This window comes from Epinephelus lanceolatus, chromosome 10 (assembly GCF_041903045.1).
Source record: "Epinephelus lanceolatus isolate andai-2023 chromosome 10, ASM4190304v1, whole genome shotgun sequence".
Taxonomy (NCBI): Eukaryota; Metazoa; Chordata; class Actinopteri; order Perciformes; family Serranidae; genus Epinephelus; species Epinephelus lanceolatus.
Window position 1 is genome coordinate 45,603,042 of NC_135743.1, and position 27,239 is coordinate 45,630,280.

Below are 27,239 nucleotides of genomic sequence, written 5' to 3' on the forward strand. Positions count from 1 at the left end.
AACGTCTTCTATAGGGTGATATGTTTTTGCCTGCCTCAAGATGTAAAACGTCATTTTATATTTTTATTTTTATTATAATCAATTGTCCACTTTTGTTTATTGTTTGTTATCATGTATGTTTTGTTTTTCATTATTTTTTGCATAGTTTTGTTATGTTTGTCTAGGTAAGGATTCTTAACATAAGCCTGTAATGGGTTTCTACCTGACCTGCACATGCTATGTATGACTATATTACTTCTATGTTCTGTTTTCTTATTTCATATGTGCAAATAAATGAAATGAAATGAAGAGTTAGCATGTACTAACAGTTCAATCAGGAGAGACCAGGTGAATGAAATAAACATGATTAGTTATTACAGACTGTAGGTATACAGATTAACAGGTGATGTGATGAATATGAATTGATGAAAGTCTTAGGTGCTTGGACTCCAGAGGGAGATTTGCAATCAAGCGGCATCTGAGCAACAGCAAGAAGAATTCCCCATGGGGTCCAGACACTGGTGGTTGTGGTGACTGATGACTCTGAGACTGAAGGCTGATGAGGCTGATGAATCTGCAAAGACTCGGCAGTGATGGGGAGGTGGAGGGTGCACACAACTGCAGCATGACAGAGCTACGAGCAGAAAGAGAATCATATTTAATACAAGAAGCAGTAAGATGATTGTGAACCTCAGTACAATGATGGCTAAAAGTGAAGGCGTCGCCGTGCTTTTGGTTAACTGTTGATCAGCTGACAGAACAGCTAATGTCTCAAATAATAACCCCTGATAATGACAGAAAGAAATGAGTGAGCATGAGTGCAAGGAGTGAATGGCAGATGTTATGACAAATATTTAAAAGACCTAAGTAAGCAAAATTGTAGTCTTCCTGACTGAACTTTCGCTAGAGCTTCATTAGGAAAAAATGATTTTAAAACAATTAAAAATCAGTGGCGTTTCTCCAAGAACTGGCTCATATAGAAAACAATGAGCACAGGTGTTTTGACCTACATCACAGCTGACCATTATGCAGCGTAAACACGCTGCTTACTGCAGGACAAAGCATCAGCCATCAGTGCCATCTGTCCTCACCAAAAATCATCCCACTGTCTATAAAATGCCATTATGTGTTATATTTGTACCACATGCCTGTTGATGCTGCATTACTAGTTGATTGTGATGGTAAAAATAGAGCCAGTCTGATGTGATCTGTAGCATTTGTAGCATGGATTTGTTGTTTGGTTAACTGTTGTTTGTATTTTTGTATGTCTGTAATACAGAACACGACATGCTAATTTTGGTGGAAAAGGCATATTACAGTACCCTTAGAACCCCTAACCCCTTGATCTGTTTTGCATTTTCACTGCAGACAGTGCTATTAAGTGTAGGTGAAGTTTTTACTGGATGGTAACACCCACACGTCACTGCTTCATCCAGTTCTTGCTGTATTCCCTCTTCACAATGACGCAGAGGAACATCTGCACCTTGTTGATTGTCCACGGAATGGGGTTGCGTGACATTTTTAGAACAAAGAAGAGAGAGCTGTTGGCTCAACACATGAGGCAAACCATGTATTGTGAGTGTGAATAGGGCTCAATGGCAGTGTGGGGGATTAGCATGAGAATGGTGTGTGTGAGTGCTGGAAGGCCAGTACTTCATTTCTGTCACTGCAACTCATGCTCTCTCACCTCAGCCCTCCGCTCCTCAAAACACTCAGCTGTGGCTCAGCTCGACTCTCCACTCCTGTTGTTGCTGCTTTTTTCCAACGGTTTATAATCTTCCTCACCTCTCATCTTCTCCTGGCAGAAGCTGGTGTCCACATGGAGAATAACCACACCTTCCTGTACTTTGCATATGGCAGCAACCTGCTGAAGGAGCGGCTCCAGCTCAAGAATCCCTCTGCAACAGTATATTGTGTAGCCAGGCTCAAGGTATTGTCTGAGAACAGCATCAATATTTGGCCCCATATGAGCTGTTACACACTTAAAACTTTTTGTCTTTTTCAGGACTATAAATTGGTGTTTGGGAACCATAAAGGCCTTGCCAGTGACCGGTGGCATGGAGGTGTGGCCACCATAGAGCACAGCCCAGGGGATGAGGTGTGGGGTGTGGTGTGGAGGATGAGCATGTCTGATCTGGAGTCTTTAGACAGGTAAAATTTTCTTGTATCATTTTCTTTATTGGTACCTTCTGGATTTCCTTGAATGTTTTTCTGTGAAATTGACATTTACCATGTATGTGTGTTTTATATGCATGCATGTATGTGCACACTCAGTCAAGAGAATGTGACGTTAGGTGCGTACAGTCCTGTGGAGCTATCAGTGAAGACAAAAGGCCAGGAGCTCAACTGTCGTACCTACATAATGAACAGCTGTGTGTATGCCCCACCATCGCCACAGTACCTACAGGTAAGGCTGCTTTCATTGCGTCCATGCTTTTGGGCTCCGAGCACTTTTGTATAATGCTAGTGATTAGCCCTTTTGACACAGAGGTCACGCTGTAGGGCTGCTAGTCCCTCCTTTGCATTTTTACAAACAACCAAACGACAGCAGCATCATGCCACTCCAGTGTGTGATTTTAGACAGCATGCTGGTATACTGGAAGCAAAAGAGGCGTGACGGGCGTGAGATGTAACACAATAGCATCAGCCCCTAATGCGACATATAACATACGCATTGGCTGTGCTTTATAAACAGTAATAATGTCAAAACATGGAAATAACAACCATTTACTGTCCCTGTTATATTGCAGCTGATCTTATACTCTGTCCCCCCATTCTGCGATGGTACCCTCTATACAATATGGCGAGGTGGCATAACAGCATGATATTTCCACATTGAACAGGCAGTGTAAAAGGGGTTTCATTCCAAACATTTTAAAGGCTCAGGCTGATTTTTTTCTAAATTTTTAATTGTCGATAAATCCCATTAAATCCCAAACCAACAATGTGTTAGTATGTCTCTAAATACTTTCTGACTTTCCCACGTTGTCAGTGGCATTCGTGTCCCATGTCCATTGATTCCTAATTAAGATGTTTTTAAATATGACACACAAATATCATGTTTCATTTTGTTAAAACAGCTAGTCACTGTGGGTGTTGGCAAACCTGGCAAAAGTAAGAGGATAAAATAATGCATTTGCAAGAGACTATTTTCAATGGTGTAAGAAGAACAAAAATCCTTTACTTAAGTAAAAGTACCACCGTATCAAGGCAATGTAAAACATACATCATTACAAGTAAAAGTACTGTATTCACAATCCTACCAGTCAAAGTAAAAGTAGATAAGTATAATATGCAACGTAGCAAAAGTAAAAGCAGTAGTTCTGCAGTAAAATGTCTCCTGTGACAGACATGTTATTGTATATGATATTATTAACCCTTTGAGCCCTAGGCCTTTTTGGGGTATTTTTACTGCCTTTTTTTTTTTTTTTTTTTTTTCAAAGATATTTTTTGGGCCATTTTGCCTTTAATGGACAGGACAGGTAAGCGTGAAGGGGGGAGAGAGAGAGAGGATGACATGCAGCAAGGGGCCACAGGCTGGATTTGAACCCGGGCCGCTGCGGCAACAGCCTTGTACATGAGGCGCCTGCTCTACCACTTAGCCACCGATGCCCCATTTACTGCCTTTACTTTTAAGCTCATATCACAGTCATTATAAAGGCTACATGCACATGCTATATCTTGTTTTTAGGGACCGAGCCTACAGGCAGAGGACTGCTCACAGAGCAGTCCTCGCCAAAGGCGAGGACCCTATTGTTTTTGGTGCGTTTATTATTATTAGGGACCGAGCCTAGAGGCAGAGGACTGCTCAAGGAGCAGTCCTTGCCAAAGGCGAGGACCCTCTTGTTTTTGCTGCATGCATTTATTAGTGACCGGGCCCAACAGCAGTGGACTACTCACAAAGCAGTCCTTGCCAAAGGCGAGGACCCTCCCTATAGTTTTTGTTGCGTTTATTCCTACAGACCAGTCCTCGCCTTTGGCGAGGACTGCTCTGTGAGCTGTCCTCTGCCTTCGGCGAGGACCCTATTGTTTTTGGTGTGTTTATTAGGGACCAAGCCCGAAGGAAGAGGACTGCTCACAGAGCAGTCCTCACCGAAGGCGAGGACCCTATTGTTTTTGGTGCGTTTATTAGGGACCGAGCCCTAAGGCAGAGGACTGCTCACAGAGCAGTCCTCACCGAAGGCGAGGACCCTATTGTTTTTGCTCCGTTTATTCTTTATTAGGGACCGAGCCCTAAGGCAGAGGACTGCTCACAGAGCAGTCCTCGCCGAAGACCCTCTTGTTTTTGCTGCGTGCGTTCATTAGTGACCGGGCCCAACAGCAGTGGACTATTCACGAAGCAGTCCTCGCCAAAGGCGAGGACCCTCCCTATAGTTTTTGCTGCGTTTCTTCCTACAGACCAGTCCTCGCCGAAGGACACTATTGTTTTCGCTCCGTTTATTCTTTATTATTATTATTATTATTATTATTAGGGACCGAGCCCTGAGGCAGAGGACTGCTCACAGAGCAGTCCTCGCCAAAGGCGAGGACTCTATTGTTTTTGCTGCGTTTATTATTATTATTCTTTATTCTTTCTCCCGCCCCCTTTTTGAACTGGAATTTGACCCCCTAAACATGCTCAAAAACTCACCAAAATTGGCACGCACATCAGAACCGCTGAAAAATTTTAGAAAATCATGACATTAACCCCTAAAGTGCCAAAATGGGCTCTCTAGCGCCACCTAGGCACACAAAAATGGCCGCCACGGCCTGTAGGAACGTCGTAGAAACATGAAACCAAAAGTGGCGTGTTCATCTCATGAAGGCCTAAAAATCACGCGCTGACACCCCTGACCTAAATCCAACAGGAAGTGAGCTATTTGCCCTTTCAAAGTAAGATTTTGCCTTAAAACTGCCTTTCCTAAAAAATCTTCTTCTCATACACCGCTTATCCAATCGGCTTCAAACTTGCATAGATGACAGATCAACTCGTTCTAATCAAAAGTTATTCGTAACTTTTTCATTACTCGCTTAGTTTGGATTTTATGGGCTCCATAAGGTGAGATGTCAGAAAAACGTCCTGGCGATCCTCGAAAGCTGTCCCATAGGAAATGAATGGCAGCAGGGGGGAGAAAGAGACCAATCTTAGGGCTTTTTCTAGCATTTACAGCGTCTCCATACTTTGTGCTACAGACTCCATTCCAACTCTCAAATGTTGCCACAGGTCTCATCTATTCACTCATGTTTTCATCTTTTTCATATCTTTTACCATTTTTCATCTGTGCCTCTCAAAGTACCATGAGCAAAAGTGGAGAAATTCTCAGTTTACAATGGGTGTGTATTGCACGGAATGCTGTGAGCTAGAGTGGAGAGGGCTCTAAAAATCGTCTAAAACTTTTGTCTTTAACTCGCTGCCATGGCCACAATTTTCACTGTACACACACAGTTTATACCTCAAAACGTAGGAAAATTTGTCCAGCTCACAGATATGTTGACATGGAATCTCTCACACATACACATTTTTGCTGAGTGGCTCCAAAGCGAAGGGAGCGCTGATTTTTTTCTCATTCACTCCCATGTAAACTCTGAGGAGAAATTTCTGGAAACAGCTGGGGTGCAACACATATTAAACTTGCTCCCCTGACCACATTTTTGACTCGAGAAATATAAAACGCGACACGCGCGTTCACGAGACGTGGCTGTCTCTCAAAATCACTTTATTTTCTTGCTTGGAACAACGGTTTGGGTATGCGAAGCATTTGTTCAAGGAGTTAAATCCCTTTATAAACAGCCTTTGGTGATCTGATCTCCTGACGTGTCTGTGTCTGCCACAGGTACGGGCAAGTCATTAATCGCCATGACAACGGCTGCACACACAGACACAGCCACAGGGTTCTCTGGTCTGTGTGTCTCACAATCTTTAAAGGACAGATTACAGCAGCAGAAACTTCATTTGAAACAGAACACACACATTATTAACCCCTAAAGTGCCAAAATGGGCTCTCTAGCGCCACATAGGTGCACTAAACTGGCCACTGCAGCCCGTAGGAATGTCGTATCAAGATCAAACCAAAACTGGTGTGTTTGACTTACAAATCACGCATTGACACCCATGACCTAATTCCAACAGGAAGTGAGCTATTTGCCCTTTCAAAGTAAGATTTCCCCTCAAACGTGCTCTTAAAAAAAAAACACATCTCCTCCTACACCGTTTATTGTATCGGCTTTAAAGATGCACACATACCAATTCAACTGCTGCTAAACAGATCTTCTGTATAACTTTATCTCTCTCATGATCACATTATTTTGATGATTGGACCAGCGGTTTGGGAATGGGAAGAACTTCTTCGAGGAGTTAAATCTCCACTAAAAAGGTCTCTCTGTGTTCTGTCACACTCTCTCTTTGCTCTTCTGCCAGGTGCACTTACTTCATCACCATGGCAGCCGCTGTCACACACAAACTCACAGAAACATGATGTGTGTGTGTGTGTCTAAATCTTACATGCAGACATGACAGGGGCACAATCTCCATTTTAACCCTTTAGGTGCCAGAGTTTATTGAGGAAAATATTCCATTTTCATTTCAACATTTCAAAAGGCTGTGGCTTGAAAGTGGTGAGAGATAAAGGCATACTGTAAATGAGAAAACTATTCATCATGACCCAAAGTTTGTCATGGGAGTAAATTAATTTATCTAATTTGCATATTGTGACGTCACTAGGCAGCAGCCATATTGGATTTCATACATCTCAGTAAAACAACATTTTGAACATATTTACATAGTAAATTTATTTTGTTTTGTGTTGTTTTTGTTGTCTCTTCCTCAAAATAAAGGACGAGGAATCTGATGGGAATAAATTCACTCATCTAATTTGCATATCGTAACATCACTTATCCATACCTACAGCTACAGAAAGCATTCAAACATCAAAATGTTCAGCTCTGTAAGGATTTTCTGATGTTTGTGGCAACATGTTTGATATTTCTAAATAATTCACAGTGACGACATAAGCTGGGGCCCGAAACAGGCGCGAGTGCGAGGTCCCGCCAAACGCTGCTTGCAGCTTTAATTATTCTTTATTCTTTCTCCCGCTGCCTCTTTGAACTGGAATTTGACCCCCTAAACATGCTCAAAAACTCACCAAAATTGGCACGCACATCAGAACCGCTGAAAAATTTTAGAAAATCATGACATTAACCCCTAAAGTGCCAAAATGGGCTCTCTAGCGCCACCTAGGCACACAAAAATGGCCGCCACGGCCTGTAGGAACGTCGTAGAAACATGAAACCAAAAGTGGCGTGTTCGTCTCATGAAGGCCTAAAAATCACGCACTGACACCCCTGACCTAAATCCAACAGGAAGTGAGCTATTTGCCCTTTCAAAGTAAGATTTTGTCTTTATGTCTTTAACTCGCTGTCATGGCCACAATTTTCACTGTACACACACAATTTATACCACAAAACGTAGGAAAATTTGTCCTGCTCACAGATATGTTGACATGGAATCTCTCACACGTACACATTTTTGCTGAGTGGCTCCAAAGCGAAGGGAGCGCTGATTTTTTTCTCATTCACTCCCATGTAAACTCAGAGGAGAAATTTCTGGAAACAGCTGGGGTGCAACACATTTTAAACTCGCTCCCCTGACCGCATTTTTCACTCGAGAAATATAAAACACGACACGTGCGTTCACGAGACGTGGCTGTCTCTCAAAATCACTTTATTTTCTTGCTTGGACCAACGGTTTGGGTATGCGAAGCATTTGTTCGAGGAGTTAAATCCCTTTATAAACAGCCTTTGGTGATCTGCTCTCCTGACGTGTCTGTAGCTGTGTCCCAATTCAGGGTCTGCATCCTTCGGAGGACCCGGCCTACGTAGCCTCCGAAGGATGATCCTTCGGAGGCACCTCCGAAGGACGGGTCACGTTGATAAATGGGACAGTCTAGCCTACGGAGCATTTCTGGGTTGCGTCACGACGTCATGACTCCTGCCGCCCAAGCCCGGGAAAGACGAAAAACATAACAGACAACTTAAGAGACGACACAGAAACATAACGGACAGAGAACTTAACAAACGACACGGAAACATAACGGACAGACGACACAAAAACATAACAGACGATGGAGCCAGAGGTTTTGATTTTGTTTTTTTTAATATATTTTTTGTTGGAGGAAGAGGAGAGGCGGCTCCGGCGACAGCGACACCGGCGGCTCATTTATCTCCGGCTGGGAGAGAGCTGTGGGGAGGTAACGTTAAACCTGTTATTTTAACCCACATTAATGTTCATACATAGCTAGCGTAGTTCGAGGTAATTAATATACCCGTTAATAAACGATACCGTTAAGTGACAAACGCAACATAACATTATATATATATGTGGTTCATGTCATTTAACCATTACACTTGATACAGATTTCGTACAGGTGCTTAAAATCTTTGAAAATGTTGAAATTTTAATGCTGTGTTTTCAAGGTCTGAAAAGTGCTTGAATTTTAGTTTAAATGCTTAAAAGGGCTTATAAAGTGCTTGAATTGAATAGTAAAATGTGTACGAACCCTGTAAATAACCCTGACTTAATTCAGTATTAAAATGTGTCATTAAACATCAAAACCATATTGAGAAGCCAAAGTGGATAGATGGACAAATAAAGCATTATTGATCTAAGGTATAACATTAACTAGCATTGTCTTATTAACTAAAATTAAATAGCTATTGTTGCTTTAATCATTTATGTTCTCCTGTTCTTACCCTCCTTTCCCCATCCAGACGAGACCGATGTACTGCCGCATTAATATGAATGTTCCAGTTCTCCAAATATTTTTTGATGATCATGACACCAGGCGAGATTTCAGGCTGAGCAGAGAGTCCCTGGCGGTGCTGCTGGACCTTCTCCACCAGGAAAGACGACACGGATGGGGTGCCACAATAGAGACCTTGGTCTTTCTCCTCTGGCTGGCGAGTGGGACATCATACAGGGTGGTCTCAAGGGCGTTTGGGATGCCTCGCTCCACTGTTCACCGCATCGTTCATCGAGTTACTGAGGAGGTGGTGGCCATTCGTCACAGGGTTATCTACCTCCCCAAGACCGCTGACGACCTGGCGGCAGTAACTCAGGGGTTTGCAGGGCTGGCAAGACACAGAGCTTTTCTAAAAGCTGCTGGAGCAATCGACGGCTGCCATGTCAGGATCAAGCCACCAAGCGGCCCTGATGGTCAATGCTATAGGAATCGCAAACTATTTGCATCTATAATTCTGCAAGCACTTTGTGACCATCAGGGCCGCTTCATCGACACGTACGTGGGCTGGCCGGGGTCGGTGCATGACTCCAGGGTACTCCGGCACAGCCCACTGTACAGGCGTGCCATCTACCCTCCTCCAGGGTACTTCATCTTGGCAGACGGTGGGTACCTGTGCCTCCAACATTCACTCCCCCTCATCACTCCCTACAAGCAGCCGGTACAAGGTGTGGGAGCCCAGCGCTTCAACAGCCATCATTCCAGGGCACGCTCCATCATAGAGCGTGCCTTTGGGATGATGAAGACGAGGTTTAGGGCCATCTTCCTCCAAGCGCTGGAGGTGCACCACACCTTTGTGCCTCAGGTATGTCATGACACAACAGAATTATTGTTAAATGGTGAATACCAGTACATTAATTAAAATTAAATTACATTTACATTAAATTAATCTTTTTTTTTTTCTTCTTTTCTCCAGGTCATAACAGCATGTGCTGTCCTGCACAACATCTGCCTGGGTGCTGGTGACATCATGGCCCCAGAGGATGAAGTGCAGGACGACATGCCGGAGGATGAGGGGGAGAACAGGTTGGAGGCAGTCAGTGGTGCTCCATGGCGGAACCAGCTGTCTGCAGAGGTGTCTGCCCTGGAGGAGGGTGTCCTCGACCATGATTACCTTTAGAGGGCAAGTAAAATAATTTTAAAGCTATTCCTGTTTAAAGTGTTTTGTAAAGTTTTGTTTGTTGAGGTAGTCTGTGGTGGGTTTAAAAAGTTGTGCAGTAGTATTTTGTGTGTTTTATTCTTGCCTCTCTTTTAAACATTTTTAGTGACATGGCAGCCGTTGATTGCGTCAGCCCTGCAAACCCCGTTGATGGACGATGTGGTGGACAGTGGAGACATGCATCCCCCACCCCTGACATGATGTCCCACTCACAGCCAGAAGACTCCAGGGTCTTTATTGTGGCATCCCATCCAGTCCAGCAGCACCACCAGGGACTCCTGCTCAGCCAATTATTAAACTGTATATATGTTCTCTATAAATAGTAATTTCTGATCTTTTGTAAATAGTTGTACATGTTAAGAATACCCAATAGTTATAGTTATAAATGTTCATATTGTATCTTTGTAAATATTTGTTAATCACAGAAAAAATAAATTACTTGTGTTGTCACTGAAAAGGAGTTCAAAAGTTTACTTTAGTTGTAAATAAGAAATGGAACAGATAATGTAACAAGGTTATAAGATTTTAATTTAACTATATACAATATTTAGAACAGAAAATGGAACAAGGTTACAAGATTTTAATTTAGAACTATATACAATATTTTTAATTAACACTTTAAATAAGAAACACAGAACTTAATCGAACAGAGAAAAAAAACATCCAAAAAAAAAAAAATCACTGTCTGTCAACCATCCTCTCCAATAAGCTGAAAAGTCTCTCCATCCTCTCTCTGCTCTCTCTTTCTCTCCTCTGCCTCCCTCTGCAACCTCATGTCTTCCCTGATCAGGTCTATAATTTCATTATCTCTTCCCCTTCTTCTCTTTCTTTTGCCTGTTGTTGCTGGCCCTGGCTGCCTTTCCTCATCCTCCTCCTCCTCATCCTCCTCCCCCTGCTGCTGCTGCTCACCCACTGCAGCACTTGGCCCTGGTGTGTCCTCAGGGATGGAGGCAATTAGGACAGGAGGTGCCATCGAAGGCCTCTGTCCTATAACCTCATCCATGAGGACAAACCAAGGCCAGGTGGCAGCAGTGGGCTTCCCGCTGACCCCCTGTCCTGTCCCTGGATCTTTGCATTCCTAAGGGAGAGGAAATGAATCACAACAGCAGCAGTTTTCTTTAAAGTATTTATTTAAAAAGTCTTGAAAAAGGAGTGTTTCATGGACTCAAAAAGAAATATGTTTGAGGTGCTCTTTGCAATGCAATTCATGTAGTGATAAAGAAACGAAGAAAAGAGAACAAAGAAAATTAATTTGTTTGACTTCCTGATGAAGGCTTGATGCTGAAACGCGTCGAAGGACTGTGGTTTTAAGGTTTATATGACCATGCCACGAGAATAAAGGCATTTTAACAACTTTGGGAGGGTGCCTTGGAGGTTTTTTCTACGTTTCTTTATCAAAGTATTTATTAACTTAGGTAAAACAAATGTAGTTTCCATATCATTATCCAAACCTGCACATACTTTGTATGTTTTTTTTTTAAGTTGTCCCACTTTTTTTTGGCCTGCTGGGGCTCCACCTTTCCCTCCAGGCCCATTTTTTGCAGGATTGTTCTAAACAAGAGAGAAGCATGACAAAAGGCAAACACAAAAAAAATCACATTATCACAGATATGTAAAGATTCACAAAAGATGACATCAGGACAGACATAAAATTCCCACCCCGACCCAAAAACAACACTACTTAATGTGATCTAAAGATTATATTTTTTCTTTGTACAGGATTTGGGTTCATTTTAAATTAAGTAACTGTTACATACAAGTATGTATAGAGTACAAATGGGCTATTTATTTATGCCTTAACAGTTACCTCCATCCAAGTGTGGCAGTGTTTTTGGCCCCCGTAAACAGATGGTCGTTTTGACCACGGAGTTTAATGAACTCTTCCGTTTGCTCCTTGCTCCCTACAACAAAATGACATGTAAAGCATATTTTCAGTTATGTCAACAGGAAGATTTGATTGTTCGATATAATAACGATAATAACAATAATAATGCTCCTCAAGTTAGCTATGCATTCAATCCAAACGTTCACAGTTTTACAGCCTAGAAATAAACCCACCGTTAACGTTATTTGTTCAGCTGCACTCAGCTTTGGGCGCAGGAGAGATGCGCCCCGACAGCTCCTATCTCTTGTAATTAAGAGGAGCTAACTGCACATGTACAACTTACAACGACAACAAATTAACCTGATGTGAGGTATACACAGCCAACAACATCTCCACAGTTACAATAAGATATAACATGTAACATTTCAAAGTGAAGGGTTTTTAGGCTTTACCGTTACTTTTAAAGGCTAAGCTCCTCGTATCAACAGGTTAACGTTAGCCAAGCTAACGTTACATCGCGGAGCTGGCTCTACATTCCGGTGGCTACGTGTTAGCGTTACTAACGTCAGGTATTTTAACAGCCATTTACAGGTTTTAATGCCCCTTGAACTTCTGGCGTTAAGTAAAAATCCGTTACTTACATTTAAAAGTATATTCCGTGTCGGTGCCGGTGCCGCTGCCGCTGCTCAAGCTTGCCGCCATTGTAAAAAGATCCGGGTTGAACAAAGGCGCGCAAAGGATCTTGGGATATGGGAGGCCACGAAGGATAGTCGCGGTGCATCCTCCGAATGAAGGGAAAAGGAGGGCGCATTCGTCGGCTGCATTTGGAGGAGCCTTCGAATTTGAATGAATTGGGACAGCCTTCGCGCAGCGTTGTGACGTAAGGGGCCTTCAAATTCGCCCTTCGAAGGATGCAGACCCTGAATTGGGACACAATTGTGTCTGCCACAGGTGTGGGCAAGTCATTAATCGCCATGACAACGGCTGCACACACAGACACAGCCACAGGGTTCTCTGGTCTGTGTGTCTCACAATCTTTAAAGGACAAATTACAGCAGCAGAAACTTCATTTGAAACAGAACACACACATTATTAACCCCTAAAGTGCCAAAATGGGCTCTCTAGCGCCACATAGGTGCACTAAACTGGCCACTGCAGCCCGTAGGAATGTCGTATCAAGATCAAACCAAAACTGGAGTGTTCCACCTACAAATAACACGCTAACACCCATGACCTAAATCCAACAGAAAGTGAGCTATTTGCCCTTTCAAAGTAAGATTTCCCCTCAAATGTGCTCTTAAAAAAAAACACATCTCCTCCTACACCGTTTATTGTATCGGCTTTAAAGACGCACACATGACAGCTCAACTGCTGCTAAACAGATCTTCTGTATAACCTTATCTCTCTCATCATCACATTTTTTTCATGATTGGACCAACGGTTTGGGAATGGGAAGAACTTGTTTGAGGAGTTAAATCTCCACTACAACAGGTCTCTCTCTGTGTTCTGTCTGTCTCTCTCTGCTCTTCTCCCAGGTGCACTTACTTCATCACCATGGCAACCGCTGTCACACACAAACTCACAGAAACATGGTGTGTGTGTGTCTAAATCTTACATGCAGATATGACAGGGGCAGAATCTCCATTTTGACCCTTTAGGTGCCAGAGTTTATTGAGCAAAAAAAAAATTCCATTTTCATTTCAACATTTCAAAAGGCTGTGGCTTGAAAGTGGTGAGACATAAAGGCATACTGTAAATGACAAAACTATTCATCATGACCCAAAGTTTGTCATGGGAGTAAATTAACTCATCTAATTTGCATTCCGTGACGTCACTAGGCGGCGGCCATATTGGATTTCATAAATCTCAGTAAAACAGCATTTTGAACAGATTCACACAGTAGATTTCTTTTGTTTTGTGCTATTTTTGTTGTCTCTTCCTCAAAATAAAGGAAGAGGAATCTGATGGGAATAAATTAACTCATCTAATTTGCATATCGTGACATCACTTATCCATACCTACAGCTACAGAAAGCATTCAAACATCAAAACGTTCAGCTCTGTAAGGATTTTCTGATGTTTGTGGCAACATGTTTGATATTTCTAAATAATTCACAGTGACGACATAAGCTGGGGGCCAAAACGGGCGCGAGTGCAAGGTCCTGCCAAACGCTGCTTGCAGCTTTAATTATTATTATTCTTTCTCCCGCCGCCTCTTTGAACTGGAATTTGACCCCCTAAACATGCTCAAAAACTCACCAAAATTGGCACGCACATCAGAACCGGTGAAAAATTTTAGAAAATCATGACATTAACCCCTAAAGTGCCAAAATGGGCTCTCTAGCGCCACCTAGGCACACAAAAATGGCCGCCACGGCATGTAGGAACGTCGTAGAAATATGAAACCAAAAGTGGCGTGTTCGTCTCATGAAGGCCTAAAAATCACGCGCTGACACCCCTGACCTAAATCCAACAGGAAGTGAGCTATTTGCCCTTTCAAAGTAAGATTTTGCCTTAAAACTGCCTTTCCTAAAAAATCTTCTTCTCATACACCGCTTATCCAATCGGCTTCAAACTTGCACAGATGACAGATCAACTCGTTCTAATCAAAAGTTATTCGTAACTTTTTCATTACTCACTTAGTTTGGATTTTATGGGCTCCATAAGGTGAGATGTCAGAAAAACATCCTGGCGATCCTCGAAAGCTGTCCCATAGGAAATGAATGGCAGCAGGGGAGAGAAAGAGACCAATCTTAGGGCTTTTTCTAGCATTTACAGCGTCTCCATACTTTGTGCTACAGACTCCATTCCAACTCTCAAATGTTGCCACAGGTCTCATCTATTCACTCATGTTTTCATCTTTTTCATATCTTTTACCGTTTTTCATCTGTGCCTCTCAAAGTACCATGAGCAAAAGTGGAGAAATTCTCAGTTTACAATGGGTGTGTATTGCACGGAATGCTGTGAGCTAGAGTGGAGAGGGCTCTAAAAATCGTCTAAAACTTTTGTCTTTAACTCGCTGCCATGGCCACAATTTTCACTGTACAGACACAATTTATACCACAAAACGTAGGAAAATTTGTCCTGCTCACAGATATGTTGACAAGGAATCTCTCACACGTACACATTTTTGCTGAGTGGCTCCAAAGCAAAGGGAGCGCCGATTTTTTTCTCATTCACTCCCATGTAAACTCAGAGGAGAAATTTCTGGAAACAGCTTAGGTGCAACACATTTTAAACTCGCTCCCCTGACCACATTTTTGACTCGAGAAATATAAAACGCGACACGTGCGTTCACGAGACGTGGCTGTCTCTCAAAATCACTTTATTTTCTTGCTTGGAACAACGGTTTGGGTATGCGAAGCATTTGTTCGAGGAGTTAAAACCCATTATAAACAGCGTTTGGTGATCTGCTCTCCTGACGTTGTCTGTGTCTGCCACAGGTGCGGGCAAGTCATTAATCGCCATGACAACGGCTGCACACACAGACACAGCCACAGGGTTCTCTGGTCTGTGTGTCTCACAATCTTTAAAGGACAGATTACAGCAGCAGAATCTTCATTTCAAACAGCAAATACACATTATTAACCCCTAAAGTGCCAAAATGGGCTCTCTAGCGCCACATAGGTGCACTAAACTGGCCACTGCAGCCCGTAGGAATGTCGTATCAAGATCAAACCAAAACTGGTGTGTTTGACTTACAAATCACGCGCTGACACCCATGACCTAATTCCAACAGGAAGTGAGCTGTTTGACCTTTCAAAGTAAGATTTCGCCTGAAACGTGCTCTTAAAAAAAAACATCTCCTCCTACACCGTTTATTGTATCGGCTTTAAAGACGCACACATGCCAGCTCAAATGCTGCTAAACAGATCTTCTGTATAACTTTATCTCTCTCATGATCACATTATTTTGATGACTTGACCAGCGGTTTGGGAATGGGAAGAACTTTCATCACCATGGCAACTGCTGTCACACACAAACTCACAGAAACATGATGTGTGTGTGTGTCTAAATCTTACATGCAGACATGACAGGGGCACAATCTCCATTTTAACCCTTTAGGTGCCAGAGTTTATTGAGGAAAATATTCCATTTTCATTTCAACATTTCAAAAGGCTGTGGCTTGAAAGTGGTGAGAGATAAAGGCATACTGTAAATGAGAAAAATATTCATCATGACCCAAAGTTTGTCATGGCATTAAATTAACTCATCTAATTTGCATATTGTAACGTCACTAGGCGACGGTCATATTGGATTTCATACATCTCAGTAAAACAATATTTTGAACATATTTACACAGTAAATTTATTTTGTTTTGTGTTGTTTTTGTTGTCTCTTCCTCAAAATAAAGGACGAGGAATCTGATGGGAATAAATTCACTCATCTAATTTGCATATCGTGACATCACTTATCCATACCTACAGCTACAGAAAGCATTCAAACATCAAAACGTTCAGCTCTGTAAGGATTTTCTGATGTTTGTGGCAACATGTTTGATATTTCTAAATAATTCACAGTGACGACATAAGCTGGGGGCCGAAACGGGCGCGAGTGCGAGGTCCCGCCAAACGCTGCTTGCAGCTTTAATTTTTGATTTGTTTTTTTTTAGGACAATCTGGGATTTGCCATTACATGTCCTTCTATGTGCCTGTATTTTATATAAATGTTTATATCAATGAAAAAAAAATGTGTTACTAAATTCTTACATTTTTACATGTATCTCACCATAGCAAGTTGGAAGTATTCTGCCACATATGAAGAAGGGAGAGTATCTGGAATCTGGCAATATAAAAACCATGATGGTGGGACATTCTGTCACTTCACAGTTGTCCAAAACACAGTTGCCAGTATCTTTTCATCATTGCAAGAAATTCCATTGACTCATTCACAAGTCAAAAATGTGTTTTATTTGAAAGAAACATGCAATATTTACATCTAAGATAGTAATAATATTGTTCCTCACTATATGAAGTGACTGATAACAAGATCTATATAATGGATTGTAAAGAAATTCGTCATTTTTTTTTATATTTTTTTGGGCATTTTTGCCTTTAATGGACAGGACAGGTAAGCATGAAGGGGGGGTAGAGAGATGGGGGATGACATGCAGCAAAGGAGGTTTTTATTTTGTAGGCAATTGATCTGTAATTATGGTGTGATGGGATGAGAGCACAATGATGTGTTTGGTTTCATCGGAAAGCTCCGGTCCTGCGCTTTCATGTGATATGCGTGGCATTCCTGTGCAACCGTACATCCACGAGTAATCCATCCAAGAGTAATGTGTGTGTAAAGCTGTATGAAATCTTTGTTATACATAATTTTAGTGTAACTTTATAATTTTTTTCCTTGTGAAAACAGACTACTGACAAGTGCTTGGTCTTATCGGAAAACTGCAGTTTCGCTCATTCATGTGATATGAGTGGCTTCTCGCTATGACGATTGGTTGCAGAGAAAATCTGTAGAGAAGAACAGGTGTGAATTTGGACGCACTTTGCGTCATTCGGGCCCATAGGGTTAATACTTGTCAATGTATGTATTATAGATACAATTAAGTAGTTTAGTCCAGTGGTTCCTACCCTAGAGATCGGGTCCCTCCTGAAGCAGGATTTATAATCAATGCTGTACTTACAGTGTAGGCTCTGCAAATCATGGCGATGCAGACCTCCTGTCAATTTTTGTCAGCTGAAAACCATTTCCGCCAGTAAAACAAACTTTTATTGACTTTTATTACACAGATAAGAAACAATAAATTGTGAAGATCCCACAAAACAGAATTTTAAGTCCTGTGTGTGATTTATCTTGAATTCACATGAGTAGAAGAAAGTCCACTAGTCACTAGGCTAATGTATGCAATGAAAAATATTATAGGCTTACGCTAATAATCTTAGCATGTTGTATATGTGGGGAAAACATGTTTAATATAAGACAGTTGTTTTGTCGGTGAACCTTACGAGTTATAATGGAACTGAATTTTGTAAATTACCTTTGTTAATGTCGATATTGTCCCTAGCCCCATATAAGTAGCGTAAAACTCTGCTAACCACTGGGCTGACTTATACAATGTAAAATGCAATAGGCTTGTTCTAATACCATTAGCATGTTGTAAGGGGCGGCTGTGTCTCAGAGGCAGAGCTAGACTCACAAGTCAGTCTTTAGACGCTTTGCTTAACTAAAGACTGATGACTTTCTCCCTGATTTTGTGTTTAGATGGGTGGATACAATTTCAGAGTTTAAAAAAACTCCCTATGTTGCAGAACCAATAGTAAATCTGTAGGGTGGTCCTTCGGTGGCTCACTGAACTCTTGTGCTTCTAAACATAGTCCCACTAGAAACACGTGTAGCGGTACAAAATGGCTCAGCCGTGCTCGCAGAAAACGCTGTCAAAGTTCAGTGGATGTTTGTCGCGTTTGCAGCGACACATTCTCACCAACTAAAAGAAACAAACATAATCTTTTACAAGGCCATGACTCATCCGTCCAGCCGGACCATAGAGGCAATCGCCTTGTTGTTTACAAATACTTCCGGGTAGAAAACCAGCAGAGCTTTTAGCTATATATAGCCTATATATCACATTTTTCACATCACTGTATCACCGTTTAGACTAATCCGATGTTTGTAAAGTCTATAAACACAATGATTGAACAAACATTACTATTTCTGTGTGCACGTTTAGCTTGGCTAACTGTTAGCTGTTAGCCCTGTTAGCCGTTAGCGGTGTCTGTAATAGGTAATAACTCATTAAACGGTCCGTGAAAAAAATATCTTTTCCAGCGGATATCTTAGTTACAACATGATTGAGCTAGCAAAGCAGTTTTGTGTTGCTATGTGTGGTATTTATTCAGTTTTAGGAAATCACGATGTCTAGAAAGCATCAGTGGCTGCAGCTGACAGGGACAGCTAACAGCAGCAGCAAAGCTAACAGGACGTCATCTGTTAAAAGCCTCCCGTTGTCGGATACGACATGAAACTACTCCAGTTAGCTCAATAATGTTGTAACTAAGACATCCGCTGGAAAAAATATTTTCTTCACGGATGAGCACACATTTGATAAAACGGAGTTAAATCTCTCGGCATCCATTTTCAAGCTCTCTGTGTGTTTGTTTCCTTGAGGACGAGAAAAGGGGGAGCGCACATTTCCAAGAAGGCGTGTCCTTTTCAAAAATGCAAGAGGCGTTGCTTTGTTGCCGGCCGTTTTCGCCGGTGTGTTAAACACACTTTAGAAAGGAGTGTCCCCAGACTATCAGAAGACGGAGATCTCTGATTGTCTGATGGCGAGACTAAGGCAGAGCGGGTCATATACCAGTCGTAAGAGTGTGTTAAAAATGGAGTAGCAGGTGGCACCTTAATGGCAGCCTCGGCCACCAGTGTATAAATGTGTGTGTGAATGGGTGAATGTGACTCGTAGTGTAAAAAGTGCTTTGAGCGGTCGGATGACTAGAAAGGCGCTATACAAATGCAGGTCCATTTACCATTTACCATATTTGTGGGGAAAAAGTGTCCGGCAAAAGACAAGTGTTTTGTCAGTGAATCTTGCAAGTTGGAATGAAGCCAATTTGTGTACTTGCTTGCCATTAAGCCATGTTCGACGTGTGTTTTAAGTGTGTTTTTAATTAATTAAACTTTACAGCACTTAACAGAAACCTCACAGACAGACACACCACTGCATTAGTATACTTGCCCATCAAGGCTTGGCTATATGCCTTGGCTCTGTGTAGTGCTGACACACAGTTATAAATCCGCCTTAAAAGGATAGTACACCCAAAAATGAAAATTCACCCATTATCTACTCACCCAAATGCCGATGGAGGCTCAGATGAAGTTTTAGAGTCCTTAAAACACTTGCAGAGATCCAAGGGGAGAGGGGGTAGCAACATTTCACCTACCACGCTTGCGTAAGACCGTGAGACATGGGCACAGCGTTCATGTGTGTTCCTGTGCTTTCGCTGGTCTTGCATGCAAGCGCGCACACATGAACGCGGTGCACACACAGGCAGTTAGAGCTACAGGCTACAATGAGCCTAAAAACAGACAACTTTTTATGTCGGGGTTCAGGACACTTGGATCACTACGGACAAGCAGTGTGGAGATATTTTGTGGTTTCAATTATGTGTTTTTGGATGTTTGAATCTGGGACGCCGTAAGCCTCCATTAGGTGGAGTTGTGTTGCTACCCCCTCTCCCCTTGGATCTCCGCAAGTGTTGTGAGGACTCTAAAACTTCACCTGAGTCTCCATCGGCATATGGGTGAGTAGATAATGGGTGAATTTTCATTTTTGGGTGCACTCCAGGATCACTTCGTGTGTTGCCAAATGAAGTGATCCTGGAGAAACGCCCTTTCATTTTGTTTTTACAAGCAAAATGACAAAAAAGATTTGATTGATTGACTGATTGATTGATTGATTGAAATGTAGTTAAGCAGAGGTATAAAGTAATATAAAATGGATAGACTCAAATAAAGTTCAAGTACCTCAAAATGTTGTTTGTGGAGCTTTTGAGTAAATCTACTTTTCTCAAGGACTATTTCAGCAGAGGATTAATCCACAGTCTGGGCTCTAGCGAGTATGTGTGGCAGCAGTATGGTGGACGTGAGTACAAATAAACTACAGTGTGTGTGTGTGTGTGTGTGTGTGTTCATGGTAATAAAGGAACATGTCACCAGTGCCACAGTGTGGCTCACTGATTTTTTTTTTTTTTAACAACAATGGAACTCCATGGTATAGAGGAAGAAGATATATCAGGCTGGAGATACACATATAACAATTGATAGTAGATTCATTCAGTGTTTCAGGGTTTTGGTCTTTTCACAAAAGTGGTTGACAAAAAGAAATCATACACTCAGTTCACAGTTTATTAGGTAGACCTCACTGACACTTATGTAGTATAGAACAAGAGACCTGCAATAAACACTTCGTAAAGATTCTAATGTTCAACTTTTGTTAAAGCTGCTGATTCAGCTGTATGGTTTGTAGAGGATATGGTTTGTAGTATAGGTATTTGTATTATTGTGTCTAAATGCAATGTCACAGTAGCTGTGTCCATTATTTTTTACAGTCTATGGTCTGAAATAGTAGCATGAAGATCACTGTAATAAGCTTGATCATTATCCCAACCACCTCCCTATGATTTCTTTGCGGAACAAGAATACAACACTTCCTAGATTGAAAAAAAATGTTGGCAGTCCACATCATCTACAGAGTATTTACATTTCCTCCAAAATGGTTCAGGCAAAACTATTTAGTAGTACATGAACATCATTTTTAGTCGACAGACTTTACCAAAATATGTACTGAGCAGGACATTTTACATTTACAATTTACAGTTGAGAAATAAACGTCACAACATAAACAAAGACAGAACATGAAGCGATTTATCAGCTGGGCCCTATACTGTAATATGTAGTGCTACTTAACATTCCAAACAGAGGGAACAAAAGTGAAACATGAATAACTAGTGACCTAGTAACCATTCAAAATGCAAAGTTGTAGTGGACAGGGACAACTCACACATCCACCAGGGGTGGGAATTACCAGAGGCCCCACGATACAATGTAATCATGATACTCAAGTCATGATACTTGATATTTTATCACAGTTACAATTACAAAAACATATGTTCCAATACTTTGCAATTTCTAAAAAAAACATTAACTGCAAATTATATCCCCTACAGGGAAACTTTGCTAATATGTGTTTTAACAATAATAACAAGATAAAGTTTTCAGTCTGTTCATCACATCAGTCATTTTTATTGCAGCAAAATGTATCTAATCGACTGAAAAAACAATTGATTTTATTACTCTAGTAGGCTATTCAAAGTTTCATTTGTATTTGAAATATTCATAATTGTGATACTTGGTGTCTGTGTATTGATACAATATTGCCATGCAAAATTGTGATATACAAATTATTGTGATACTAATGCTGTATCGATTTTTTCCCCCACCCCTAATCTCCACTCTGGGTTTAAGTATACCGTAATGATATAATTCCTGCGTGACTCAGCATCAGAATTATACTTTTAATCTGTGCAGTGAAAGCTGTGTAATGGTAGAATTATAAGCAGTGTCCATGGATGGGTGACATTGTAAATGATTTTTAATGGACCTCTCTCACTCTGTGATTTTTTGTGAACATGGTTGTTTAATGCTGTTGTTTTGAATTAGGAAGACAAATGAATCAGGTCACCTATTCACTCCTACCTTCTCTCTGTGAAGCATCTGGAATAGGGATCAGTCTGCTCACGACCCTCGTCACCTGACTATGATCAACAGGTCTAAACAGTCAGGACACACCCCCTCTGTCATGCTACGTTTTATAAATCTGACAGCTCATAAGCTAGAGTACCAGACTGTTCTTTTGCACATGTGAGAGCTCAAAACATGCCTGAGAGAAAGGCAGCATGCAGGGAGGGACAGCTGGCTTTGTGGTCACACCTTTGTCTTCTATAGTGTAAATGCAAGAGTCCACTATACTGTTCCCTCTGTTATGCTGGGCCTCATCTGTGTGAGCTGCTACATGTTCTCAAATGTACTGTGATCTTTGGATTCTGACATAGTGTAGCTCACAGGCTGTTACATATGAAACAATACAGTGTGTCCAGCACAGTACATCTGCTCAACGGCCTGTCCAGAATATAGTCCAGTCCGCCAGTCCAGCTTTCATGGTCACACTACACTGTCAGTCACCTAATGTATGTGAACATATTGGAATGTGATGTAAACAGATCCATGTAGACATTGACTGAGGTCACTATACAGCTAGTCTGCAGGCAACTGTAATGGTTTAAGACATATGATTTGTGCATTACAAATTAAAGACAATTTGGGTAATGGACACTTTCTACCACTGAACAATGATTAAATGAATGCTTTAGTCTGGAGACCAGGAAACATATTCACAAAGGATCTCATCTGACCACTGAAACTAGTAATAGTCCCTTGCTAACATTTTCTTTAAAAGGTCCAGTATGAGGGATTTAGGGGGATGTGTTGGCAGAAATTGAATATAATGTAAAAAAGTATGTTTTCCTTAGTGTATAATAACCTAAAAATAAAAATAGTTGTGTTTTCCTTTCCTTAGAATGAGCTGTTTAGATCTATAAAGGGGGCAGGTTCTCATCTACGAATATCAGGGACAAACCAAACATTGGTACTACATAGGGACATTTGCATTTTCACATTTTTGCATTGGCAACAGTAGTTAGCAGTGCCTCCACAATGAGCTGCATCGTTTTGTTTTTGTTTTTTTGATGGAAAAACTACTTTATTCAGTGTTTTTAGCAATGTAGGGTTGACTCCGTTGCTGTGGATGACCTACTCACTATGTCTACAGTCATTGGTTGACAGCTGACCAGTATATGTCAGTGAATGTGAAATCAAATAAAGGGGACATTTTAGCATCTAACACTATCAGCATGTGATGTGTTTTCCAGCTGATAAAACAAATCAGCAGACTTTGGTAATTCTACATATAGCATCAATTTTAGCTGATAATCCAGCCATGGCCAGGAAATCACCTGTATTTATGTATTTATGTATTTATTGCAAATGGTGATAATATGATTATTAGTACATTTAATGAACTATCAAACAAAGTGAGTGCAGAGATGCAGAGTCCCTGCAGACCCAAGTTTTACACGTATGTATGCGTACGTTCCAGACCCACAGTTTCAGGTTACAGACATTACAGAAGTCCACCTTTCTAGTCTTTTACGAAATGAAATGTGTGCACATTGCATTTATAAAGGATTGTTATCAATATCAAAAAACAGACATCCCACAGTCAGCTGCAGGAGATTGTTGCATGATCCTGTTTTAACAGATCTAAAATAACAACCATAATAGCTACAACAGTCATATTGTTTGCAGCAGAAAGTTAAGGCTTTTGTTTTCCATTTCATTACATTGTACGCTTATAATGGCCTCATTGCACTACATTGTGTGTGGTGGTGTTCATTCGTTTCTGTGGTACCGCCTTTTCACTCTGTTCATAAAAATGAGTATATCTCAAACACCAAATAATGTAACACTTGAATACCTTGTGGAATGTTAAGAAATAGTTTGTTTAGTTTCTTCATTTAAAAATCTTTGGTATCTATATGTTTTGTGTTTTTATTTCGTAAAATCTGATTTAAAAATGTTAAATTTTTGTATACATTTTTTTAATGACACAATTTTAATAATTTAATCATGTTTATCATTATTACATCTTATTGATGTGCATAACCTTTTAGCTAAGGCTGTACAGACTTTAGGGATATGAAGCATTTGAAGATACTCCAACAAATGACATCACAATAAGCAAAAATACCAATGAAGGCACTGGTGGACTGTTTCTATTGCAGAGTTCAATAGTTAATGTAAAATGTATGCCTACACAATAAAAAAAAGCTTTACACATGCCCATGGAAGGTGATTGGTTATACTAGAGCACAACTAACAAGTCTATGTCAAGCATGTGACACGGTGACACAGTTATCTAGGCTATCTCAGAAATTTCATCTAGTGTTGATAGCATCATCTACCCCATTTTTACTTTGATACTGTGGAATTAAAAAAAAAATCTTAATACACTTACCATTGTTCTCTCTCTCTCTCTCTCTCTCTCTCTCTCTCTCTTTCTTTCTCTGTGGGTGAGTGTGTGAGAGAGATGTTTTGTGGCATTGTCTTTACTACATAGAATTTGCCCTGTGTAGAGCAAAATGTCTCAACAACTACTGACCAGATTGTACTGAAGTTTGCAATTTGTCCACAATGGAGGATGACTTATGACTTTGGCTAGTGCCAGTATAAGAACAAAACATTTCTGTTAAAATAAACAACAAATATCCAAATGTAACAAAAATGTCCATGAAAAGTACTAGACTTTTGATAAATACTGAAAGGTGACACATGAGAGAAAGACCTGAATAAATGAGTGGAGAAACATAATGAATGCAAATGATTCCACATATGTGCACTGCATGGTACAATGAATATCTAATCATGCTCTGTGGCATCTATAAAAATGCAGAGCAGGCCAAGTTGATTTTTTTTTTAAATTAGGATTTTGGCTGACATGTAGAGAGAGCTCTCCACCATCATCAAAACACCACGAGGAAATATCTTTTGGAAGCATATTTAATCTCTCCAATGCAGTTCCACAGACATGTAGAATCAATGCTGAGTTGCACTGAAGCTGTTCTATTCGCCTAACATAACACCTTAATAAGCTACTTTATGTTGGTTTTCTGACATTCTGACATTCCTGTGTTTACTGATACAGGGTTCCCACATATTATCAAGCAACCTTTTTCATTTTCTGGTAGTCAGTTATGTTCATATTCTCTTCAGTAATTCAAACTGATAGTCAATTCATCATCCTTTACATAAAAAAGAGCTTTACAAGCACTTACATCAGTCTGGTACTAGCTTTCCAGCATGAGGGAAAAGAAAACCAACTGTACTATCAGTGTTTTATTAATCAGATTATAAACTCATTTCTGTATCCAGTGCTGAAAAACAGTGTGGCAACATTAGTGTGTAGGCATGTCCTTCTTAAACATGCCAATACATCCCATTAATATACTTAAATTCATATACCCAGTAAGCCCTTCAATACAATTTATCAATGGCCTGCTTTGAATGCATGCACAATGATGTCAATACAAAACATGAAGAAAGTTCCACACACTGTAGCTCCCTTAAGTGCAATTTATTTGCACATCCACCAATGACATTTCGATCTAATGCTTTTTCCTTAAATAACATTTAATTAATTTGAATGAATGCACATGTGGCAAAAGACACACTGCACACATGGAAAAACATAATATACAATTGTTTAATGTATTGACCAGAAATACTGCTTCTCAGTTGTATATCTTTTTCACAAGAATGGGATGGAGGGACAGACAAACAATCTGAAAACATAATGCCACCAGCCATGGCTATTGCTGGTGCAGAGGCATAAAAATGTCAAAATACACAATTAAAAATGGAAGGAAATGCTGAAAAAAGAGCTCTGCCATTGAAATCTAATGTAATTCTAATAGTTTTTCAACCAGAGTGAAATCTTCACCACTTCATTATTACTATTGTTAAAATTCATGAATTCATGGTGAAGCTAGCCAAATAATACTGTATTATTCACATTAACTCATATTTTACAGATCTTACTATTCACTGTAACATCTGGAACTCACTTATGCCTACGCCCAGCACTGTGGATCAAACTCACATGTGTGCACATCTAAAACTGGGGGGTCTGCTGGGGCTCCCTGGCTCTGCAGATCAACAATATTGAACAAAGTAGACTCTGAAGAACATTTTTGGTTTGATAAATAGTTTTTCAAGATGGCTGAGATCATCAGTGCTGATAATTGTATTCTTCCAGCATCAGTGTAACTTAGAATTGTGCAAGCTGTCATCTTATGTGTTACTGGATTGGCTCCATTTGTTGGTGAGTGTGAAGTAAACTTTAAACCCAATTAAGTTAATTGTAAACTTAAGGCAAAATAAAATTAATTTTGTTAATCTGTGAAATCAGTAAGGAATGCAGCATATGGATGAGTGTAGGGTGTGATGGGTGCAAACAAAAATCCAAAACCTCGAGCAAATCAGCTGGTGAAGATCTTGGGATTAGAGAGAGAAAGAAGTATATGAAGGCACTTAAATAGAATGATGCCCAGTTTATTCAGGTGTAGGTAGTTTCCTGATGTCCTTCAGTAGTCTGGGGATTTGTGACTATCACTGATCATGAAATGTCGGGGACTTCAGTTAAGGACAGTCAATATATTCAGCTTCATTAACCACTGCAGGTGATCGTGATGGGAGCAGAGCAGAACGGCTTGCCAAAGGACTACCAGGAGAAGCTAAGAGCAATCAAGACCAACATGTATGAGGGTCCTTTACCCATGATGGCTGAACTGGAGCGAGCCAGAAGGAGAGCCAAAGAGAGGGGCAACCACCGTTCTGAAGTGTTCTAATGCAGCAGAATCCGGGTCTACTTTTTACTACAAGAAGTCCTTGTAACACTGTATTGAACCTAATACTGTAGCTCAACAAGTTCACTTCAGCTAGCTGCTTAAAGCCTAACTTGGCTAACCTCAATCCCAGCAGCCTGGTCTATGAGTCTGAGTGACCACTGTCAGCCACTGATAGATTACAGCACTGATGAGACTGTTGCCTGTACAGATGAAAGTAATTCTGACATTTTGACAGTATAGAGGTGTAAGATCCACCAGAAATGTTGAGTGAATACATATCACCACAAGGAAATAATAGCAGGCATAATGTTATCACCTAAATAAAATGTGGTTAGTCACTGCAGGATTTTTTTCATACCTTAAAGAAATTACTTTCAAAATCAGTGGCTATGATTTGTCGTGAATGAAACATAGAAGACACAAATATGTTCCTTCGATGCTTTATGAAATGTAATATTTGTGATGCTACTTGTCATTTCCCACATATCCAACTGTAACCTCATTTGAAATACATTAAAGTGGTTTATGTCAACACAG

At 40.7% G+C, this 27,239-nt stretch overlaps 1 protein-coding gene and 1 long non-coding RNA gene across 2 annotated transcripts; one reads left to right on the top strand and one right to left on the bottom strand.

Moving 5' to 3' along the window:
• Window positions 1-1,651: 1,651 nt before the first annotated feature.
• On the top strand, window positions 1,652-27,239 carry ggctb (gamma-glutamylcyclotransferase b). The gene is made up of 4 exons (XM_033638491.2): window positions 1,652-1,909; window positions 1,985-2,130; window positions 2,254-2,386; window positions 26,535-27,239. Exons 1-4 carry the CDS (start codon window positions 1,655-1,657, stop codon window positions 26,700-26,702), a joined length of 702 nt encoding a protein of 233 aa, XP_033494382.2. The 5' UTR covers window positions 1,652-1,654; the 3' UTR covers window positions 26,703-27,239.
• LOC144464545 (uncharacterized) lies at window positions 10,252-12,449 on the bottom strand. The gene is made up of 3 exons (XR_013492259.1): window positions 12,379-12,449; window positions 11,720-11,813; window positions 10,252-11,463 (listed from the first exon to the last, which is right to left on the bottom strand). It is a non-coding gene; the product is annotated as an uncharacterized LOC144464545 (long non-coding RNA).